Genomic DNA, 20,579 nt, shown 5'->3' on the forward strand with positions numbered 1-20,579 from the left:
GAACTAGTAACCAAAAAACTACCTGCAAAGAAAAGCCCAAGTCCAGACGGCTTCATTGCTGAGTTCTACCAGACATTTAAAAAAGAATTAAAACTAATTCTTCATACACAATTCCAAAAGACAGAGAAGTCACACAGTCTGCATGTGGCAGGGTCAGGATTCAAATCTAGCCATCTGACTCTAGAGTCTACAGTCTTGACAACTATATTAAACTGTCTCTCTGAATAACTGAGTAAATTTGAGAACATTATAAGCCATCAAGTTGTTACTTTGTATTCTCCAACTTTCGTAGTTAACCTTGATATTTGTGACTTATCTGGTCTATAGAGAAAAAGGTGATCTACGGGCTTGACAGAATCATTTACATGACTGACAATGTTGCTGTATTGCATTTACGGAGCAAAAGCATGGCACCTACTAAAGCTCTTTATACGTTTTTATTTCAATGACTTCTCACAACAATCCCATGAGATAGACAGGTTATTGTTATTCCCATTTTCTATTTGAGGAAACTGAGGAACAAGGCAGTCACCCAGAGAGCAAATGGAAAGGCCTGAATTTAAATCCCAGTCTGTCTGGTCCCTGTAGATCCTCTTTTCTACTATGGAAAGCCTGTCCTTTCCTAGGTACTCCTCTAGCATGGCCTGTCTCATGCCTGACCCCCATGACACAGGGCCCTTGTAAGTAGACAACCCCCGCTTATTTATTCACCTGTGTGCCCTCTCTGGCCCACAGGCAGAGAAGGGGTGTGCTCCCTCATTGTCTACTGATCGTATAAACAACTATCCAAAAGTGACCGTTAATAACTCAATTTAGATACTTCACTCCCACTCAATTACTACTTAGTACTGAAATGATGGAACTGTAGGCTCTCTTACTGTTTTAGAACATCTAATATTATAGATAGTTATTATATCTAGTTTAAAGTTACTAAGCTCAAAATTTCAAAGAACACAATACACATACTTATCCACTAAACTAACTGCAAAGAAATCTAGGGAATATTTTAAATAAGATTGCTTTTGTGCTCCAAAGGAAGAATGCCTTCTATTATTTTGGAAGTGTCCTAAAAATGCACTTTTTTTGCCATGGGAAATAATAGTTGCACTAATATATGAAATTCCATTTCCTTAAGGAAATAAGGTATCTGACAGAAAATTTTAGCTAGCAAAGTTTCTGATCACATACACTATTGGTTACTATAGATTACTACTGTAAATTCCTATACTAATCTCTTCCCCTAAAGAATTAATGATTCTCCTAGTAATCTATACATTAGTCTCCAAAACAGCTGGAAACTGTATCAAATGCAAAATAACCCTAACTATTTGAAAACCAACATAATGATTTCCAGGCTAATTATTCCTACTATAAACTAAAGCAACAAATAAACACAGGCATTTTAAACCTAATACTTCCACAGCTCTAATAACCCTTTCAAAAATATAATATTAAAAAATTTATGAAATCTATCTGCTTTCATCTTCAGTGAATATTAATCATTATTTACTGGGGGAATATGGCCCTTAAAGTTAATGGTTGATCCAAAATTTAGAAAATCTGCTCACCATTTTTATTGGTTTAAACTGGAATGTGTGTACTTACTTTTTATCTTTTTAAATTCTTTCTTTAAATGCTCATTTTTTGGTAAATTTGTATTTTTGCCTTAGAGATATGAATATTGGTTCAAAAGTACAAATCTGAATCCTTCTAATAGTTCCTGGTTACAGTATGATGCATGATTTACTGAAGGAACTCTGGAAGAAGTGAAATAGAACTAGATCAGTGTAGCCTTGGCCAATCGCTTCTGTCGTTGAGCCTTGGTTTCCTCACCTATGAAATGGGAATAATGATAATACCAACTTTAAACGGTTGTTGCATGGACTAAAGCCCTTGCATAGGCCTGGTCCAGAGTGAAAAGATTTGGCCCAACTTTTCTCCTTTACACCTCAAGTTGCCCGAACATACCAGCTATTTCATGTCACTGTCCTGACGTGATACAGGTTTCTGACTTAGGATGCCCTCCCCAGTATCAGCTGCAGAGTTCTTCATCCCACTTCTTTGGGTCTGATAAATGTTTACATGTTATTCAACACCCCCTCCAGGATCACCTTCCTCACATGGAGTTACACTTCTCACCCTGATTTTCAATTACTCCTTCACTAGGCTCTGAGACCGCTATAGGAGGACCAATGGCTCATTTACCTCCAGATTCCTCAGCACTTCCCCAAATCCCTAGCACATGGTAGTTGGTCAATAATGACTGCAAACTGCACTGAACTGGGCTTTCTACCATATCACAGTATTAACAAAGTATCAAGTATGCAAGAAACTAAGACAGAGGCTTGGAGTTAAAACTATAATCACAAATTTGATTAACTACTGGATTCTTTTTGTTTCTGGTTTAAGGTAAGCTTTTTTTTTTTTTTTTTTTAAAGTGTATTCATTTATTTTGAGAGAGAAAGAGAGAGACAGCACAAGCAGGGGAAGGGCAGAGAGAGAGAATCCCAAGCAGGCTCTGCACTGTCAGTGCAGAGCCTGACACAGGGCTTGAATTCACAAACCGCGAGATCATGATCTAAGCCAAAATCAAGAGATGGACACTTAACTGAGTCACCCAGGTGCCCCTTAAGGTAAACTTTTTAAAAGTCACCTTATTGTATGCAGCTAGGCCACCCTCCTCATGTAAAGAAATGTTAGGAGTAAATGTTCTTGTCGTCTTTTTTTTCTTCCACGGCAGCATCCTGCTTTGGATTTGGACTTCATGCTGACTTCATTGGGACTGTTTTCAAACAACAGAGGACACGGATGTACTTTTCCTTTCAAAAAGCAAGGGTGCCAGCTATTGTGCTAGCCCCTGTCACTCACCTCAGCCACCTGCTGGGTCCCCACTCTGTGCTGAACCAGCCCCTCCATATTTGTAGCCATGGTGAAGCAAGATCATTAGAGAACCTGTTTGGAAAGATGCAGCAACTTCTATCAGGTGGGGAGAAACCAGGCTACTTGAAAAATATCAGAAATCAAAACTCATCTTTGGTAGTGTCTTGTGCAGATTCTACCCTCTATAGAAGACACAGTTACTAGGCTAAGCATATCTGGATATGCTGCACCAGCTTCTTCAATTACAGGTATCAAAATCAATTAGCAGAAACATTTCAATTTGGAAACAAGACTTCCCCTGGAATTATCAAGACCCTTGGGTTGTAACAGCTTGGTTCACCTCTCAGGGAGGTGGGAATCACACCTTTTTGGATAGCTCCCAGTCACATTATGCTGAAAAAGAAGGTGGCTATCTGAGAAAGGTGTGAGATCAACCTTAGATACAGAGCACTAGATTGCTATCATCAACTATACTTCTCTTACCAGCGGCAATGTGAGGAGCAAAACCCTGCCCAGGTGCTAACACACCTCACAGGTTGAAAGGCAAACACCAGCACTAGCAAAGAAGTAAGGAGACTACATTACTAAAGTGGGCTAAGAACATGGTACCCATAAATACACCAATTTATGTTTTAAAGTCCTCATTAAATTAGAAAATGAGATATTTCAGCTTTTTATTAATAGAAAAAATAGTGCCCTCATTTGTAAAAGTTGAGGAAAAGCATCTATAGACCAAAAAGTGTGCTGGTCTCCTGGGTCAGGATCACTTGAATGCAAAGCACTATTAATGAAACAGCCCCCACCCCTTCCCCCCGCCTGGTGTCTTTAGGTCTAAAGACATAGCTCCCCTAAATAGTCCCTAAACCCCATTCCAATAAGTCTTCCACAAGAATTCAGGATAAAGAGATCCACTTTGGATCTAATTCCTGGACAAATCAGAAAGACTTTATTATTGAATGCACAGGTCTCATGGTGAATAGGAGAAAAAAAGCTCTTGTGTAATTTTTATATAATTTATTTCCAGCAATACATATAAAAACTATATAGAACCACATGAAGTGTGTTATATACACAAATGCATACACAGTCCATTTGCTTGGCCCTTCCTTAATCATAAACTGGAAAATGCAATTTTATAAAACACTTTCCAGTAGTTCTTAACTAAAGTATTTCAAGCACTGATCTCTTTGAAACTTTTTTACTCTCTGGTAACTTTCCATATTATTCTATCTACTATTAAATATCCACATCTATTATCATTAATTCTCTTTCAGATTATTTTGTTGCCAAAATGGCAATGAGAAAGAAATGGAGGCATGAAACTGTGACTGACAAACATAAAAGAACTGACCCCTGCCTCCAAAGAGTCAAAATCCTGTGAGAGCACATACTGTACCACCTGCTCCAATGATACCAGGTCACCAGTGTCAGTGATTCAGAAGAACACTCTGGTCTTTTTTCCCAGTTATTGTTTGGTTCCAACTAACAGGAAAGGAAGAAAAATGCATCACTTCACGGGTACCAGAAAATCTACTGACTATTATTAAAAACACAATTATTGGGACACCTGGGTGGCTCAAGAGGTTTAAGCTTTTGACTTCTGCTCAGGTCATGATCTCAGGTTCCTAAGTTGAGCCCTTCATCGGGCTGTTTCCTGTCAGTGTAGATCCTAGAGCCTGCTTTAGATCCTCTGTCCCCCTCCTCTCTCTTTGCCCCTGCCCTGCTTGCGGGCTCTCTCTCCTTCTCAAAAACAAAAACAAAAACAAAAACAAACAAAACCCCACAATTATTGCATGTGAAAAGTCTAGAGTTCTAATCTTTCTTCTCAAAACAGTAAATGAGAACTCTCTAAGGAATCAAATGGATAAATAACCAATAGGTATTTTATATTAAGAAATAAAATCCAAACATGCAGATGTAACTATTAATTTAATCACTTTTAGGATTGTTAGAATTTCTGTTGCTGTTATTGATGCAGTTTGATACAAGAAATATATGAATTTGAATATTATAGAAATATTGTTAGGGAAATATTATTGAGCAGTATAGAAATAAAAAATACTAGAAAGGTGTAACTTTCTATTGGGTTTCCCTAAAAGAGGTAGCTTGATCCTTTAAGTTTTGAGCTGAAGTGGATTTTATAGATGACCGCCTGATGGAGACTTTGTAACTCAGAAAACTTTCTGTAATGACTCAACTTTAACATTAAATTTGCAGGACCAATTAGTCTCAGATAAGGCTGGGGGAGAAGGAGCTGTCCCAAGATACTGCTAATGACCAGTGATTATAGATATTAGGTCATAGAGAAGCAGTAGTTAACCTGTTTAACTTAGAAAAAGTAAATATTCTGGATATTCTAAATATTAAACTAAACATCTCCTACCCTGTGGCATGTTTGTTTACTTTCTTTATGCTGTCTTTTGATGAATGGAAGTTCCTAAATTTAGTAAGGTTGAATTTATCAATATTTATTTTACAGGTTGTACTTTTATGTTTTATTTATGAAAATCCTGTCCTACCCTAGGGTCATAAGTATAACTTTATGTATTTCTTATAAATGTTTAGGAGTTTTATCTCTGTCCCTCACATATAAATCCTCAATCTACGTGAAATGGATTCTTGAGCTTGGTGAGAAGGATCCAATTAATTTTCTTCCTGTGCGGATAGTCAATTTTCCAGCACCATTTTTGAACAATCTTTTCCCCTACTAATCTGTAATGCCACCTCTGCCACATCTCAGGCTACCCTATACATGTGGCTATAATTCTAAGTTCTCCATTCTGTTCCACTACTGTTCTACTATCTTTCTCCACATGCCACTACCATTATCTTATTACTGCAGCTTTCTGAGAAGTCTTGCTCTCTGTTAGGGCAAGTGTCCCCAACCTTGCCGTCTTCTCCCACACATCAACTTCCTAGATCATCTCAAGCACTCAAAACCAGAGCAGCAACCTTTCTTTACACATTTGGAATTCTTACAATTCTTGATCTCACTGTTGGTTTTCTTCCTCCAAAACAATGTCAGGCATCATCAAACAGCAGCTTTCCAAGCTGCTTAAAAATGAACAAGGACGAAAGTGCACCTTCTGGAAAAACAAGCAGAGACAAAGAGTGGGAGAGAGAAAATGAAAGAGAAACTATGAAAAGCAAGGGCTTTCTTTAAAAAAAAAATTTTTTTTTTTAACGTTTATTTATTTTTGAGACAGAGAGAGACAGAGCATAAACGGGGGAGGGTCAGAGAGAGGGAGACAGAGAATCTGAAACAGGCTCCAGGCTCTGAGCTGTCAGCACAGAGCCCGACGCAGGGCTCGAACTCACGGACCGCGAGATCATGACCTGAGCCGAAGTCGGCCGCTTAACCGACTGAGCCACCCAGGCGCCCCGCAAGGGCTTTCAATAAAGATTTAAATTCACTAAGAACAGGTAAGTGAAAAGGTTATTTCAGAAAAATATTTTCCATTTCATCATTTTTGAAAATATGTTGTAACAAACCATAGCCTATCCTCACATATAAGTAAGAAAGATACAGAGGCTTCTTTCTCCAGGATATCACAATGTTAAGAAGTAAAACAATCCTCAGGCAATGTCAAGCAGTGAGAGAAAACATTAAATCAGGGGGTAAGACTCTCACCTGAGAGCTTTTCTCACTGCTACCTCAGCCATAGGCAGTCCTAGAGACAGAAAGATCACAGTGAGAAGGAAGGGTAGAGAGTTTTGGAAAGGGTACTGGGCAAGGGTCATCAATTAGGGGTGTCTCCCTAGAATGAGAAGCTCCAGGAAAACAGTCAGTTGTGTCTACATGTAGTTTGAAAAACCATACTCACTAGCACAATATAAATTTGCATTTGATCTGGAAAAAAAAAAAAACAATTTATTGTTTTGATACCACAAATCAGACAAAGTATCAACAACCTTCTTGGCTGGTGGAGCGCACAGTAAACATGGTAATACTCATAGTAAGTAACACTTATTGAGTGGTTACTACACTCCAGGCACTGCAATAACCACTGCGGACAAAACACTAAAGTAGCTCTTTGTACAGGAACCTGAGGTCTAAAAAGGGTGGAGCCCAACCCGCTCAAGTCCCTAACCCTTGAAGATTGCCCACATGTACAATAACGCTTCTGAAAAAAGAATCTGATTAGTTGCCAAAAGAGCTATAAGAGCAAGTATCTCTAGTAAAAAAAAAAAAAAAAAAAAAAAAGCTGCTACAGTAAATTTTTCTATGTTGGTTTTAAATTAATCAAATGCAAGACCATCAACCTTTGAAAGCAACTGCTCTGAAGTGGCAATGGACTAATTGCTGAAGATTAATAATAAGAACAATAAGAAGAATAAGAAGAAAAAGAGGAAGAGGAGGAGGAGGAGCAGTCCTTGCCCCTGAAGAACTTAAGCAGGAAAATGTAATAGCTCTGCAATTTAAATGCTACAATGAATGTCCAAAGGAAAAAGCATCTCCCTCTGCCTATGGGAGCCAATGACAGTTTTAAAGGAGAAGGAGCTAGTTAAACTGGGTCTTGAGTGAAGAATGGAAATTTAGTAAGAAAAGAATGGGGTAACAGGGGGAGAGTTCTAAGCAGAAGGGACGGCTCATACAAACTGGCAGGTATGAAGGAGAATGGCATATTCAAGGAACAGCAGGCAATCTGGTGGGAAACTGCTGGAGAGATCAGGGGAGGCGAAAGGCTGACACTGCAGACAACAGATAACTACCAGAGGTTTGTCAGAGAAATGAAGTGATCACATCTGGATTTTCAAAAGAACAAAAACAAACAAACAAACAAAAAACAACCGAAAAACCTTTGAGCAACAGTGTGGAGAGATGATGGAAAAGGAGAGGCTGTACATGGAAGGGAAGTTAGAAAGTGGTGGCAGCAAGGCCAGGGATGAAGGTAGAGTCTCTTAAACTTAACTTGAACTGCAGAGTTTTTCTTGTATAGCACATAAATGACAACAGGGCACAATATATAAAAATTGATACAGACCCCAGAATGATGAAGTAAAACTATTATTGGTTGGTCTTATGTGATGTTAGGTTTTACAACATAAATCCTTTCAAATACAAGTAGATCAATATAACTTTTAACAATAAAAAAGCAAAGAACACATTGAATAAACTATTCTAGGCTCACAAAAAGTGTACAGCTGACCAAATTTTGCAACCAGGATTTCTTTAGTCAAGCAGGGCTACAGACCCCAGAGTAGTGAAAGCTGGTCTCTGACTGGGAACACCTGAATCCCCAAGTCAGCCAGTCACCAGGATAGACCAGCTATGCTCCCCACAGGGGAAGGCTTAGGAGTGTCTCAAATAACAATAAACAAGTCCTGGGACAAGGAAATTGTCCTCACTGACAGGAATGAGTGAGTTGCCTTCCCCATTACAATCAACTGATTTATACCATCCATATTTATGTACTGCATGGCCCATAATTATATAACATTCAAAATATCTAGTCTTAGTATTTTCCCACTAAAGCAAATATATCAGGTTTTTGAGGCTCTGACACTAAGCTGATCTCTCTGATACCATACTGCATGAGGTTATTGGGAAGATTGAAGATTAGATCTTACACATGTATGTCAAGAGCCTAACACTGAGGCTGGCATACAGTAAACATGCAATACATGGTGGCTACCATTGCTATAAGGAGATGGTGGCGCTTTTGCTTTCTCAAAGAAATTTGAAAGCAAAAATTCAAATTGTATAATGCAATATATAACTAGGAACAGGTCTTTCATTTTGACATAAGATCCAAATAAATGTGTATAAATATGTAATGTATACACACACAAATAAAATATGCTCACATAGCATTTGTAATTTATTGTTAAATTATACAACTGGGCAAAATGAAAGGCTTGAATTAGGATAAATCTCACAAATATTTAAAAACAAGCTAATAACTATTTGCAAAATACTTCTGGGCATAGAACTTTTTTTTAAAGTTTATTTATTTTGAGAAAAAGAGAGAGCAAGAGTGTGCACACACACGTGGAGGAGGAACAGAAAGAGAGAGAATCCCAAGCAGGCTCCATGCTGTCAGCGCAGAGTCTGATATGGGCCTAGAACTCATGAACCATGAGATCATGACCTGAGCAGAAATCAAGAGTCAGACGCTTAACCAACTGAGCAACCCAGGTGCCCCGAGAACTTCTTGATAGGTACAAGCTACTCAGTTTAAGTTTATTATGCTGTGATTGTCAGAAGTCTTTTTATACTCATGGGAAAATAAAAATTGAAGAATCTGGATTGCCTGAGAACTAAAAAATAAGAAATACATATCTGAAGACCTGAAATCCTAGATCAAGCCTTACAATCAGGAAATAGAAATCAAGTGGCAAACTGAGCATAATATAAATGTTCATCAACAGAAAAGATGCTCACAGAGATGTCTCGGGTTCAGATATACATCTTTTTATCAGAAACTCTGACATTATTTAGACTCAAAGATTATTTAGCTTTGGGGTCAGATGATTTCCCACCCTCCACAGGAAACCTATTTCTTCCATATTACAGGTCAGGTCTGGACTATAACAAAGGGGCAGCATTAGTGTGTGTGTGATGGGCCTGGGGAGATGAGGAGAGGAGTGAATGAATAGTGGGGAAGAGTAGTGACTCTAACCTACATGCAGTTCCTATTCTATGGGAGCAGCACTACAATCTTCTATATGGAGACTTCCCCTAAAAAACATGTACCCTAATGGGTGATTGCCTCCCTTACCAAGGGCCCAAGTGTAAGGGTGACACAGACTCTCTTCATTTCTATTAGCATGAAATATGGATGGATGGATGAATGGAAGGAAAGCAGGATAGATTTCCTGAGCATCTACTGTGTCTTACATCAAACTAGGCATCATTTAATCTTTAACACACCTTCTAAGTATGAGCTCCACCAATACTGACAAAAAAAGACTCAGAATTTTAATCAACTTGTTTCAAGTCATCTGGTTAGTAAGAGACAGACCTAGGATTCTAACTCAGGCCTGTCTCTAAAATCACAACATTCTCTCTATACCACAGTGCCCTTCAAAATAGTTTCCCAGAAAACAGACGTCGAGGGAAAGGAATTTTAAAAAGTGACAGAAGACTAGTTTATTATCTAAGGGAACATAAGCTAGACCACTTAATAACTCATTTACACAACCACTAATTCCAAAATATGTAATTTATGTTCAGTATTGCTCACAGAAATTTCTGATCTAGTCCCACCCAATTAGTAATCTGATACTTATTTTTAAAAATTGACTCTTTTCCCTCCTCAGAAAAGAAACATGTATTATAAATTTAAAGTTTTAAAAATCTGTATTGTATCGAATAAGTCAACAAATATATTCTAATTGCCAGTCTTCTCAGCCAGGGGCTGACATACTTTAGAATATGTGCTTTTAACCATGGTGAAAGGTGATTTTTTAAATAATTCCAGGCTATTGGGGTGCCTGGGTGGCTCAGTTGGTTAAGCGTCTGGCTTCAGCTCAGGTCATGGTCTCACAGCCTGTGAGTTCAAGCCCTGCATCGGGCCCTGTGCTGACAGCTCAGAGCCTGGACCCTGCTTCAGATTCTGTGTCTCCCTCTCCCCCACTCAAGCTCTGTCTCTCTCACTCTCAAAAATGAATAAATATTAAAAAAAAAAAAAAAGTTAAAAAAAAGAGTAATTCCAGGCCATTCACTTAACCAACCTAGTAAAAAGATGCATTACTGCAGAAGCAATGCAGAAGGGGGAGAGAAAAAGAACGAAGATAGTACAAATGGCATTTCTGAAATGTTTTGCAAATAATAATCAGATTCACTGTTCAATAAATACTACTGGGCAAATGTACCATGAAGCCTGCTGGCATTGTGTAACTTCTCAAAAGCCATCCAATCTCTGTTGTGTATCTTTCTCAGCCACCTAGAGGCAGGCAGTTATTGGGAGTTTCTTGAGGCTGCATGTGTGGGCAGCCAGGTAAGATATAAATAAGGTGGTTCCCAGTAAAACCATGAAGGCTTCAAGTTTGAGGCGATTTTTCATTTTCAACCCTCTCATACCTCTGACTACTAGTCCAAACAGAAGAGAAAGCTATCTTTTTTAACACTTGGAATGAAATCTCTCTACAACAATATTAACATTTCCAGGAATTAGAATCTTTGGTTACTGTCGATAATTAAGAAATGAAAGGTTTTACCTATAAAGACTTCTCATGAAGGCTTCTTATTATAGTGGGGGAAGTAATTTTTATTGTCCCTAAAAATTACACTTTGTCCCTGAGGTTTGCTTTCATCATTATAGACTAACTACCTAGAGTGTAGCAGTTAAAATCAGAAAGGACAGTTGAGTCTCTGAGCTAGTCTATTCCTTTCACATCTTAAACAACTCCCCTCCCACCCTTCTACTCTAAGACTCCCAGATGCCAGGGACATGAATCTGTTCATATTGTCCCCCTAACAATGCCCCCATGCCAGTGCCTTGATCTGGGCTTTCACTCTCTGTATGCATACACTCTCCCTCATCATTGTAGCTATACTAGCTGAGTTGGTCCCAGGCAGGCCTGCCTTTTGGCAACAGAGCTCCTGCTGCTTAAAAATCTCTAGCACTCAGGGCACTGAAGAGAGCATGGGAAGCAGGTGGCAGCACTGTGACAAGGGACGTGGAGAAGGAATGGCAGGATGGGAGAGAATTACAAAATGAATCTTGGCCTCTAGGCATGTTATGTTGAAGGCAGGTCAAACTATAACAAATAAAGAATATATTTTTTACAATGAGTGATAGCATGAATGTGTCTATCAGGTTAGAGATGGTATTCATACAGGGAGGGGAAAAGTCAACATTATTTAAGCTCCTCATAACCAGCTGGGGAGTTTTGCATCAAGGTGTGAGATTGGGCTTGATAAACTGTAATATGGATTCCTTCACCGATTTCCCTAAGTGGCATTGGTTAAAGGGGACTGACCAATATCTGCTTTGTGAGGTGCTTTGGGACGAAAGAATTTGACACATAGGTAGAGAACTCAAAGATAAAATCCCAAATGAAAGCCCTCAATATGTCACACTCAGGCAGCTAGATACATGAGGCCAGTGGTTCAATGCTATGGTTTGAAAGAGGGCTGCTCTACAAAGGCCCACCTGCCTCGTTCTATAAGTCATTTAGATAGTAACTGGCCCCTCCCTACTCCTGACCCCCATCTCAGTGTTGGCTCCTCCCTCCCCATATTTCAAGTGAGGAATGTATAAGCCTCTAAGAGGCTACCCACTCAAGGTTTCAGAGACAGGTGCTACACTGTCACTTGACTCCTTGGAGACAATTCTCAAACCTAATAAGTTATGTTATTAACACAGGGTTTTTCTTTTTTCTATAAAGGCATGTTCAAACAAAATTTCAAGATCACCATCAATACAACTATTGAGGAAATAAATAATTTAATGATATAAAATAATAAGGAAACTATCAGTTTTTTGCTCACCCTGAGTAATTAGTTCAAGGAATCAAGAGTGCTGAACTGAACAAGTGATACCAAAAAAATCCTTGAACAGGTTAGAAAAGAAACATCCAAAAATAAACAAAGTATTAAATAAAAATGTTACTGTTGTTTTCAAACTACTGTAACATTTTATTTTAAAAATCTGTATTATATAAACAAAATGTTCTATTAACCAGACCTTTCAGTAGAAGCTTGACAGATACTGCATAAAAATCTGCTTTTAACCTTGGTAAAGCAATTAAAGGGTGATTTTCAGTAATTCCATTGCATGAATCAATTTCTCTTTGGAAAAATAAATATTTAAAATTAACGGCCACAGAGACTTCCAACTCTCAACTCCCTGCAAACCCACTAAAGTCTTCTTTTCTGTTCTCTGATCCCCTGTGACAGAGAAATGACATTATATTTGGGCTATTTACTTATTAATGAGTTTCATATGAGCTCATTAATGTTCATGAGATTTAACTTATAACTATTAAATTATCTACTTCTTGTTTTAAAAAGATAAACACAAATCAACACCTAAGTGGGTAAAAAGGGATTAATCTGGGTTATTTTACCCATATTTACATCTCTAGGCAGTGCCGTATCTGTGAGGGACCAATTCCTAAATTCATCCAAATACCACAACAGACATTTTATTGCTGGCACTGCTATGTGAATTGCCAAGCAAGCCCATATAAAAAGGCATCATTTAAGAGCAGCAACTTAGTTATCTGTGATATCAAAAGTTATCAACAATTCATTCACTCAACAAATAGTACCAGATACTCTGCTAAGTGCTGGGAATATAAAGGTGCATAAAATGATTCCTGTTGTCACAAAGTTTACAGTATGGTAAGGGGAACAGACATCAATCAATCATAACAGTGTGTAATTAAAAAGTGAGATACAAGGAAAAAGAACACAGTGTAAAGTAATAGAATCTGATCTAGACAAATAGTGGGCAACAGAGAGGGCTTCCCTGAGGAAGTGATGCTTGAGCTGAGATCCGCAGGGGACTGGAGGATGGGGGATATGTGGAGGAAAGGGCAGGCATGTGAAAGTCTGAAGTGAAGGGAAGAAAGAGCACGTGAAACGACCTGGGGTAAAGGTAAGCCACACCGTTAAGGAAGTTGAAAGCAGGCCACCGTGTTTAGTGCACAGGGAGCTAGGGATACAGAGATAAGAAATAAGTCTTAGAAAGTTCTTACAATAGGAAGCAGGAAAATAGTGTACCATAACATGGGTTCTAGTGGGGCTTGAACAATGTAAAGCCTGTAAAAGAGATTTGTAAATTGTAAAGCACCCCATTCTTTCATTAGTACTATTTAGTTCCTCTACTTTGTTTTCTAAATAAACTTTTGGTCTGGATGCCAAGTGACAGCCAAAAGGAAAAGAGCTGAAACTAATTCTAACCCAGTGTTTTGCCCCTATACCACACTGCATAAAAATTTCAGTTTATATCACTTAACTAGTCTAAGGTCTTTGCCCAACAGCTAGTGCTTCATAATGACAACTCCAATTATCAGTATTTACTATGTGCTAGGCAATTTTCTAAGTTCTTTATTTAGATTAACTCATTTAATCCTCAATTCTAAAAAGAAGGCTCTATTGCTGTCCAGATGAAAACACTGAGGCTCAAAAAGTTAAGGAAGTTATCCAAAGTCAGACAGCTGGTAAATGTTGACAGTTAACTACAACAGTATTTAGCTTCCGTTTAAAACATTTTATGTGTGTGTGTATATGTGTGTGCATATATACACGCAGAGGAGAGAACAGAACTCACATGTATAGAAACACATTCGCATAACTGACCCAGATCAGCGTCTTAGTCACCTAGTGCCTGAGGTATTAGTGGCACGTGGCAAATACTTTATGAACTGAAGACGGGTATGAGACACTAACAAAAGATTTGAATCTAGAAGTGATTTTGAAGCCTTCCCCCCACACCCCAGTCACGTATTCATTAGTAATTCATTTGATGGCTGTATTTTTTTTTTTTTTTTTTTTTTTTTTTGAGAGAGACAGAGCGAGCAGGGGGAGGGGCGTGAGGTAGAGAATCCGAAGCAGGCTCCACACTGTCAGCCGGGAGCCCAATGCGGGGCTAGAACCCACAAACCGCGGGATCATGACCCCAGCCGAAACCAACAGTCGGACGCTTAACCGAGCCACCCAGGCTCTATTAAATTGAAGATTTATCTACATTACCTTTGTTATAGTTCACAGACTTTAGCCTGGAGGTCAGTGGGATAATGGGAAGGACAATGAACTAGTTCGAACCACTCTCCAGCCACAACTGGCCTATTCAATCACACCAGGGACACTTGCCCTCCCGGGCCTTTACGCTTGCTGTTCACTCTCTCTAGAACACTATTTCTCCCTTGGGTTCCTCTGCTCAAACATCACCACCTCATAAAAGACCTTCCCTAATCTAATCTAACTTAAATTAGTCTCATCAGACCTTTAATACATCACTCAGTTTAATTTCATTTCTTTCATGAAATTGACCACTCTTTAATCATCTCTTTAATGTCCACTCACCCCACTCCCCAATTCTAGCAAGGCAAGAGCTTTGTCTAGCTGGTTCTCTGGATGTATCCTCCAGTGAACCAAACTAGGCAAGTAAGTATTTAATTCACGAATTAGAATTACCTCAGATTTACCTCTGTTCTGTCAAGCCCTCAATGCCCTTAAGCTTTTCATTTCCCAATGGCTCTACATCCTACTTTCAACAGGAACACCATTTTTACATTACTTTGCCGTTCACAAAGTAGTCTGGACTCCATTTTCTGAGCAGAGACCCTCAACCGATCTTGAGAAGGGAGGTATAGCCTGGCAAAAACCACCATTCTCCCCATTTTACAGTCCAGGAAATTGAGCCTCAGAAGGGATTCAACCGCAGCCATGCCGAAAACACGGGAAGGAGCCCTGAAGGATGTACAGGTTCCGAAAAGCCTTTCCCGCAAGCCAGCGCCGTGGATTCTAGATACTTCATCACCTTTATTACTATTGTTCTACGGTACTCATTCTGGACGCATTCCACGGCTAGGGAACGTGCGCCAAACCCTTCGCCGCGTCCCCGCGCGCCCCAGACTCTTAACCTAGGCCGCGCCCCCGCGCGCCCCGCCCCCGGCCCCGCCCCCACCGCCCCAGCCTCACGCCGCGTCGCGGCCTCTGCTCCCGCCCCGCCAGGGCTCCCGCGCCCCGCGGGGACCGCCCCTCCCGTCCTAGCCAATCAGCAGAGCTCGGAGGGCGGGGCCACAGGACCCATCCCTCCTATCTGGGCACCAGTTGGTCGGGCCAGCCATCGCTCATGAAGTCGCGCCCCGCACCCGCCTCCCTCCTTTTCCTCCACCCTCCCTTCAGAAAAAACGGCGGTTGGGCCGCGGCGGTCTCCAACGGCGGGCGGGAAGCGGAGGGGCGAGGAGCCGGGGAACTAGGGAAGGAGGGACTGCAGGGAGGAGGAGGATGAAAGGGAGGAGGAGGGGAGCCCGGCCCAGCCGGAGCCATCTCCATCGAGAACAAAATGGCGGCGCTGGCGGAGGGCCAGCTGTGAGGCGGGGCCGCGGCCATTCCCCCTCCGCCCCCACCCTCGCGCCGGCCGGGCCGGTCAGGGGGAGCCCGCTCTCTTCGCCCGGCCGCGGGCGGGGAGGGGAGGGGAGCGGCCCGGCCCACTATGCAAAGCGTCCGGCGCCGCCGCCGCCGCCGCCCCGTGGCAAAGGTAAAAGGGTCGGGTTCAGCCGCCGTCGCGGCGGCTCCATGTCCGCGCGCCAGGCCCGCCCCCTCTGCCGCTGGCCCGAGCCCGCCCCGGCCCCTTTTCAATTTTACCTCAGGATTTGGCGCCAAAGCGGCCTCGAAGCAGGTCCCGTGTCTGCGGCGGACGGCCCCCGACGCGGAGGGCAGGGCGCGGGGAGGCCGGGCTCCCGGCGTTGGCGGATGGCGGGAGCCCGGGGGCCGCGGGCTCGCGGGGCAGCAGGCGAGAGAAGAGACGCCGAGGTGGGAGCGGGGGCGGCGGGGGCGGGCCCGGGGGCGCCGCCGGGGTCGCGGGGAAGGGGGGGTTTGTTATTGTTTTTGTCAGTGAAAGGTCAGAGTTCGTGACCCCGGTGCCGCCGCCGCCGCCGCCCGCGCGCTGGTAGGAGGAGGGCGAATGTTCTTCTTCCTCTTCCCAGCGCCAGCCTCGCCGCGGCCGCGGGGGGCGGGCGAGCACGCGATTGGCTGAGACGCGCGCGCGCACCGGAACGCCGCGGCCGGCGCTGGTCCATCCGGCCCCTCGGTGGCCCGCGGGCCCGGCGGCGGGCGGGCGCTGGGGTCAGGGCGGTCGGCCTGGGGCCGCCGCCCCTGACTCGGCTGGCGTAGCCGCCAGACGAAATTTAAATGGCGCGGCCGCTTCTGTTTCCAGGGCAAAGGGCCGGTTGGGCTTGTTAAAACCTAGGAGTGCCGGGCACCGTTATTCGGGTGCAGGCCCTCCCTTCCTGGGGGACCGAGAGCTTCGCGAGGCTAGGTGGGGACAGTTTTCTCCCTGCGACATTCTCCATCCTGGCCTCCCGCCGAGCTGAAGTTTCTGTGTTTGTTGATTGAAGAAGCAGTCACAGCAGAGAGCCTGTAGGTTAAAAGTGGCTGGTTTATTGGTGGGTGTTGGATTGTTTGTGCCCTACACGTTACTGATGGGTTTTATTTAGGTTTTAAAGGTCGCCAGCTTCTGGCAGTATTAGGTATTGAAATCGTCCAAAACCTGTTATTAATGGTCTTTTAGCGAACATGTGACCCAAAGCTTGTTAAGTCTGTTCCTGTCTTCCCGTGATTTAGAACTAGTAAACAGTGATACGTAAGTGTATATAAAACAACGCTTTGCGAAATTGCTTAAATATATAAAGAAAAGTGCTTCTCTTGACCTTAGGAATTTAGGGTTGTGGGTTTTCTTTAGATGTTTCTCTCTTTTTAAGTTGTGGGTTTTGACTTGCTTGAGAAGGTATCCTAGATGCCCTGAAATTTTTTGGCTAGACTCTCCTTGATTATCATGCTTTGTAGGAGGAAGATCCTCTGGTAATTGATTTTTCTTTTTTTCACTTTTCTTGTTTGTTCCGAATAGGTACTGATCCCAAGATGGAAGGATTAACCTTTTTTCTTAAACATTTGCGCTTTGATCAGGCTGACCCCAACTTTTGAGTATTTTGTCCGTAATTTCTGTTTTATAAGAAATGCTTTAAATGTACTTATTTTTTTCTTCTCCCATGTTCTCAACTCAAAAAGAAGTAAGTGGGGAAGAGAGTTAAGTTTGTAATGTCCTGGTGAATCACACAGACCCTGAAACTGGAAGGGGCCTCAGGAACTCAGGAACTGCCAGTCCTCTGGCAGGAAGATTTTACAGGAGAGGCGGGTCAAGTGATGTGGGTATGGTAACATGCTATTTTGATGGTAAATCCTTATAAACATGAACTGCTTTTATAATTGTGTACTTGCAAAAATTGATTTTTTAATGTTAAATAATGCTTTTAGGTACTGTGTAAAAATTCACACATCAGTGAGTTTTGGGGTTTTTTGTTTGTTTTTGCAAGCATATTACAGTTGCACTAGTTTTGAGGTAAATATTAAACAATCATTACTGTTTCTATAATGGCCTATAATTTTCTAATATTCTTCACTTAATACCCAGCAGTACTGTGAACAACTACAGTACTGAGGTGAAGGAACTGAGGCCCAGGTAAGGTAAGCAACCTGCCAGATGTTACGGGCGCAATAAGGGAAGCTAGGACTCTTACCTAGTCCTTTGACCTTAAGGCTTATGCTATAAAACCATGCTGCATCAGTTTGGCCTGTTGGTAATAGCATTCAGTAAATGTTCACTTAAAAGCTAGTTGTTTAGGGGCGCCTGGGTGGCTCAGTCGGTTAAGCATCCGACTTCAGCTCAGGTCATGATCTCACAGCCTGTGTCTCCCTCTTTCTCTGCCCCTCCCCTGTTCATGCTCTGTCTCTCTCTCAAAAATAAATATCTCTCAAAAATAAATAAACATTAAAAAAAATTAAAAGCTAGTTGTTTAATATTAAAAGTGTATAGAAAGGGTTCATAATCTCGAGCACTTTTTCTTCCCCTTAAAACAGATGTACACGTGCACAGATTGCAAACAATATATGCAGGTAACAGGCCTCTGCAGGCTGAGGTCAGTGCTGCCATAGTGCCATTTTTTTTGCTCCATTGTGTTTTCACTAGAACGCCTTTTAGTGTTTTAAGTGGCTTTAATCACAAAAAATATTCAAGTTGTACTATATTACTTATATGTTATGCTATATGTTTTTTTAGCTGTTTATTAGTAAGTATCCACATTTGCATTAACAGTGATTTTATATTGTTTTATATGCCTTTCAAGGGTTCTTGGCTGGGGGTGTACTTCAGAACTGCCAAGCCCTCAGTGATTGTGAAGCAGTAAGCTTTGGGTGGGGCCTGGCATCAGCACTTCTGAGCATCACATAGAATTTTTTTTTTTTTTTTTTTTTGCATCACATAGAATTCTGTACCTACCAGCCTGAACCACTGATCTAATTCCAAAAATGTGTGGCAAAAATAACAAGACAAAACTTTTTGTTTCACTTTTTGACATGCAGCTTTTTTAAAAACCGATTGATCACGACTGAAGGGGTCTTGACAGGAGTGATGGTCTGTCTGGCAGTACGTAGCTGTTGTGTGTGTAGCATCTTGGCAACTACCCAGACTGTAAGCCCTGTATCAAAATGTGTCTTATCCCTCTTATCTCAGCCCTTAACACAGTACCTAGTAAAGAGTTTGTATGAAGTTGGCATATACTAAATCAGTGCTTTTCCCAGCAACAGTATATAGTGAACAGTATTCATATTGTCATCTTGCTTTTTGTTCGTTTAAAATTTTTTTAATGCTTATTTATTTTTGAGAGGCAGAGCACGAGTAGGGGAGGGGCAGAGAGAGAAGGAGACAGAATCTGAAGCGGGCTCCAGGCTCTGAGCTGTCAGCACAGAGCCCCACGCCTGAACCCATGAACCATGAGATCGTTGCCTGTGGCAAAGTCAGATGCTTAACTGACTGAGCTACCCAGGTGTCCCTGTTATCATCTTGCTTTTAAGATGAACTCAGTGAAAACAAAGTTTGGTGACTTACCTGAGCTGGGATGTGGGCCTGGGACTGTTGGCTCCTTACACAGTGCTGTAAGACCCAGGTATTCCTTCCACTGCCCTCTCTGTACCTCTGAGCAGGTCGTTTTTTCACACCGCTTAACTAACTAGTATGTTCTTTAGTCAATCATTACGTAACTTGTCCGTGAGCTTCTTGAGAGCAGGAACTATACTATGCAGTTTCGTTTTGTACGTAGCCCAGAGTAAACATTTTTTTGCTAAGCAGGGTTATTTGAGATTTGCATTTAAATGATAAATGTCAAAGAAAATGAAATTTTGGTTAAACAATAGTTGTAGATGTGCTTAATTTTTCAAGTTACTATTTTTTTTTCAATATATGAAGTTTATTGTCAAATTGGTTTCCATACAACACCCAGTGCTCATCCCTTCAAGTTACTATTAAGCAAAGATTTTTTTTTAACTTGTAAGGATACTGCTATTGTGGTAGTGTAAATGATGATTTTCCTTTTTATTTTAGACTGAGAATGCTTAATAATCACCTTCATAAGTACTTACATCTTTGTGCCAACTTTTCTGTTAAAGCTTATTCTCTGTTACTGTGTGTACTAATTTATGAAACTTCTGTTTGTTATTTATATAATTATGACATGTTTATAAAATAAACTTTTAAACCTCAATAATTCTTATTGGTCTTTTTTAAGAATGTGGAATCTAAACAGATGTAATCAATGAATACCAGATTGCATGTTCCTTATACTCACACATTATCCTGTTTAATCTTCAGAATAACTTTGTGAAGTGAATGGTATTGTCTTGTTTTTATAGCTGAAGAGGCTGAGGCCTTAAAGGGGAGCATGACTTCCCCAAAGTCACATGATTAGCAAGTGGTGGAACATTTATTCATAAGTTATTTCTGCTTATTTCTTCTCTTCTGTCCTTGAGGACTTTGAGAAGAAAACTGTCTTCACCCCACCACCATGATCTGTCAAAGTCAAGCTCTGTCACAATAGAAGGCTACTTGGAGAGGTCTCAGATTCTGTATACAGGGCTCTTGTTTTTTCCCAGAAAGAGAAAAGTGAGCGATCCTGTGGTGGACTGGGGAGACTGGAAAGCAGGGACACTGCAAGTGAGTTCCTGAGCCTCTCCAGAACAGATTTCA

The 20,579-nt window shown here is 41.3% G+C and overlaps 1 protein-coding gene and 1 long non-coding RNA gene across 5 annotated transcripts in view; one reads left to right on the plus strand and one right to left on the minus strand.

The window, feature by feature from the left end:
• Positions 1-16,516, minus strand: part of NR2C2 (nuclear receptor subfamily 2 group C member 2) — a 99,627-nt gene extending 83,111 nt beyond the window's left edge. Inside the window, exons 1-2 of one of the 4 annotated variants that reach the window (XM_045493911.1) lie at positions 16,148-16,516; positions 2,869-2,952 (exon numbers count right to left, since the gene is read on the minus strand). In XM_045493911.1, the coding sequence (XP_045349867.1) occupies positions 2,869-2,928 (60 nt within the window). In that variant the 5' untranslated portion in view covers positions 2,929-2,952; positions 16,148-16,516. Of the gene's footprint in view, positions 1-2,868; positions 2,953-5,859; positions 5,962-14,971; positions 15,411-16,147 lie in introns of those variants that run through there. The other 3 variants (XM_045493913.1, XM_045493912.1, XM_045493914.1) reach the window with 3 other exon arrangements.
• Positions 15,693-20,579, plus strand: part of LOC123606017 — a 30,579-nt gene continuing 25,692 nt past the window's right edge. The window contains exon 1 of the long non-coding RNA XR_006716046.1: positions 15,693-16,040. This is a non-coding gene — a long non-coding RNA (uncharacterized LOC123606017). The remainder of the gene's footprint in view (positions 16,041-20,579) is intronic.

The sequence above is a fragment of the Leopardus geoffroyi genome, chromosome A2 (assembly GCF_018350155.1).
Source record: "Leopardus geoffroyi isolate Oge1 chromosome A2, O.geoffroyi_Oge1_pat1.0, whole genome shotgun sequence".
Classification (NCBI taxonomy): domain Eukaryota; kingdom Metazoa; phylum Chordata; class Mammalia; order Carnivora; family Felidae; genus Leopardus; species Leopardus geoffroyi.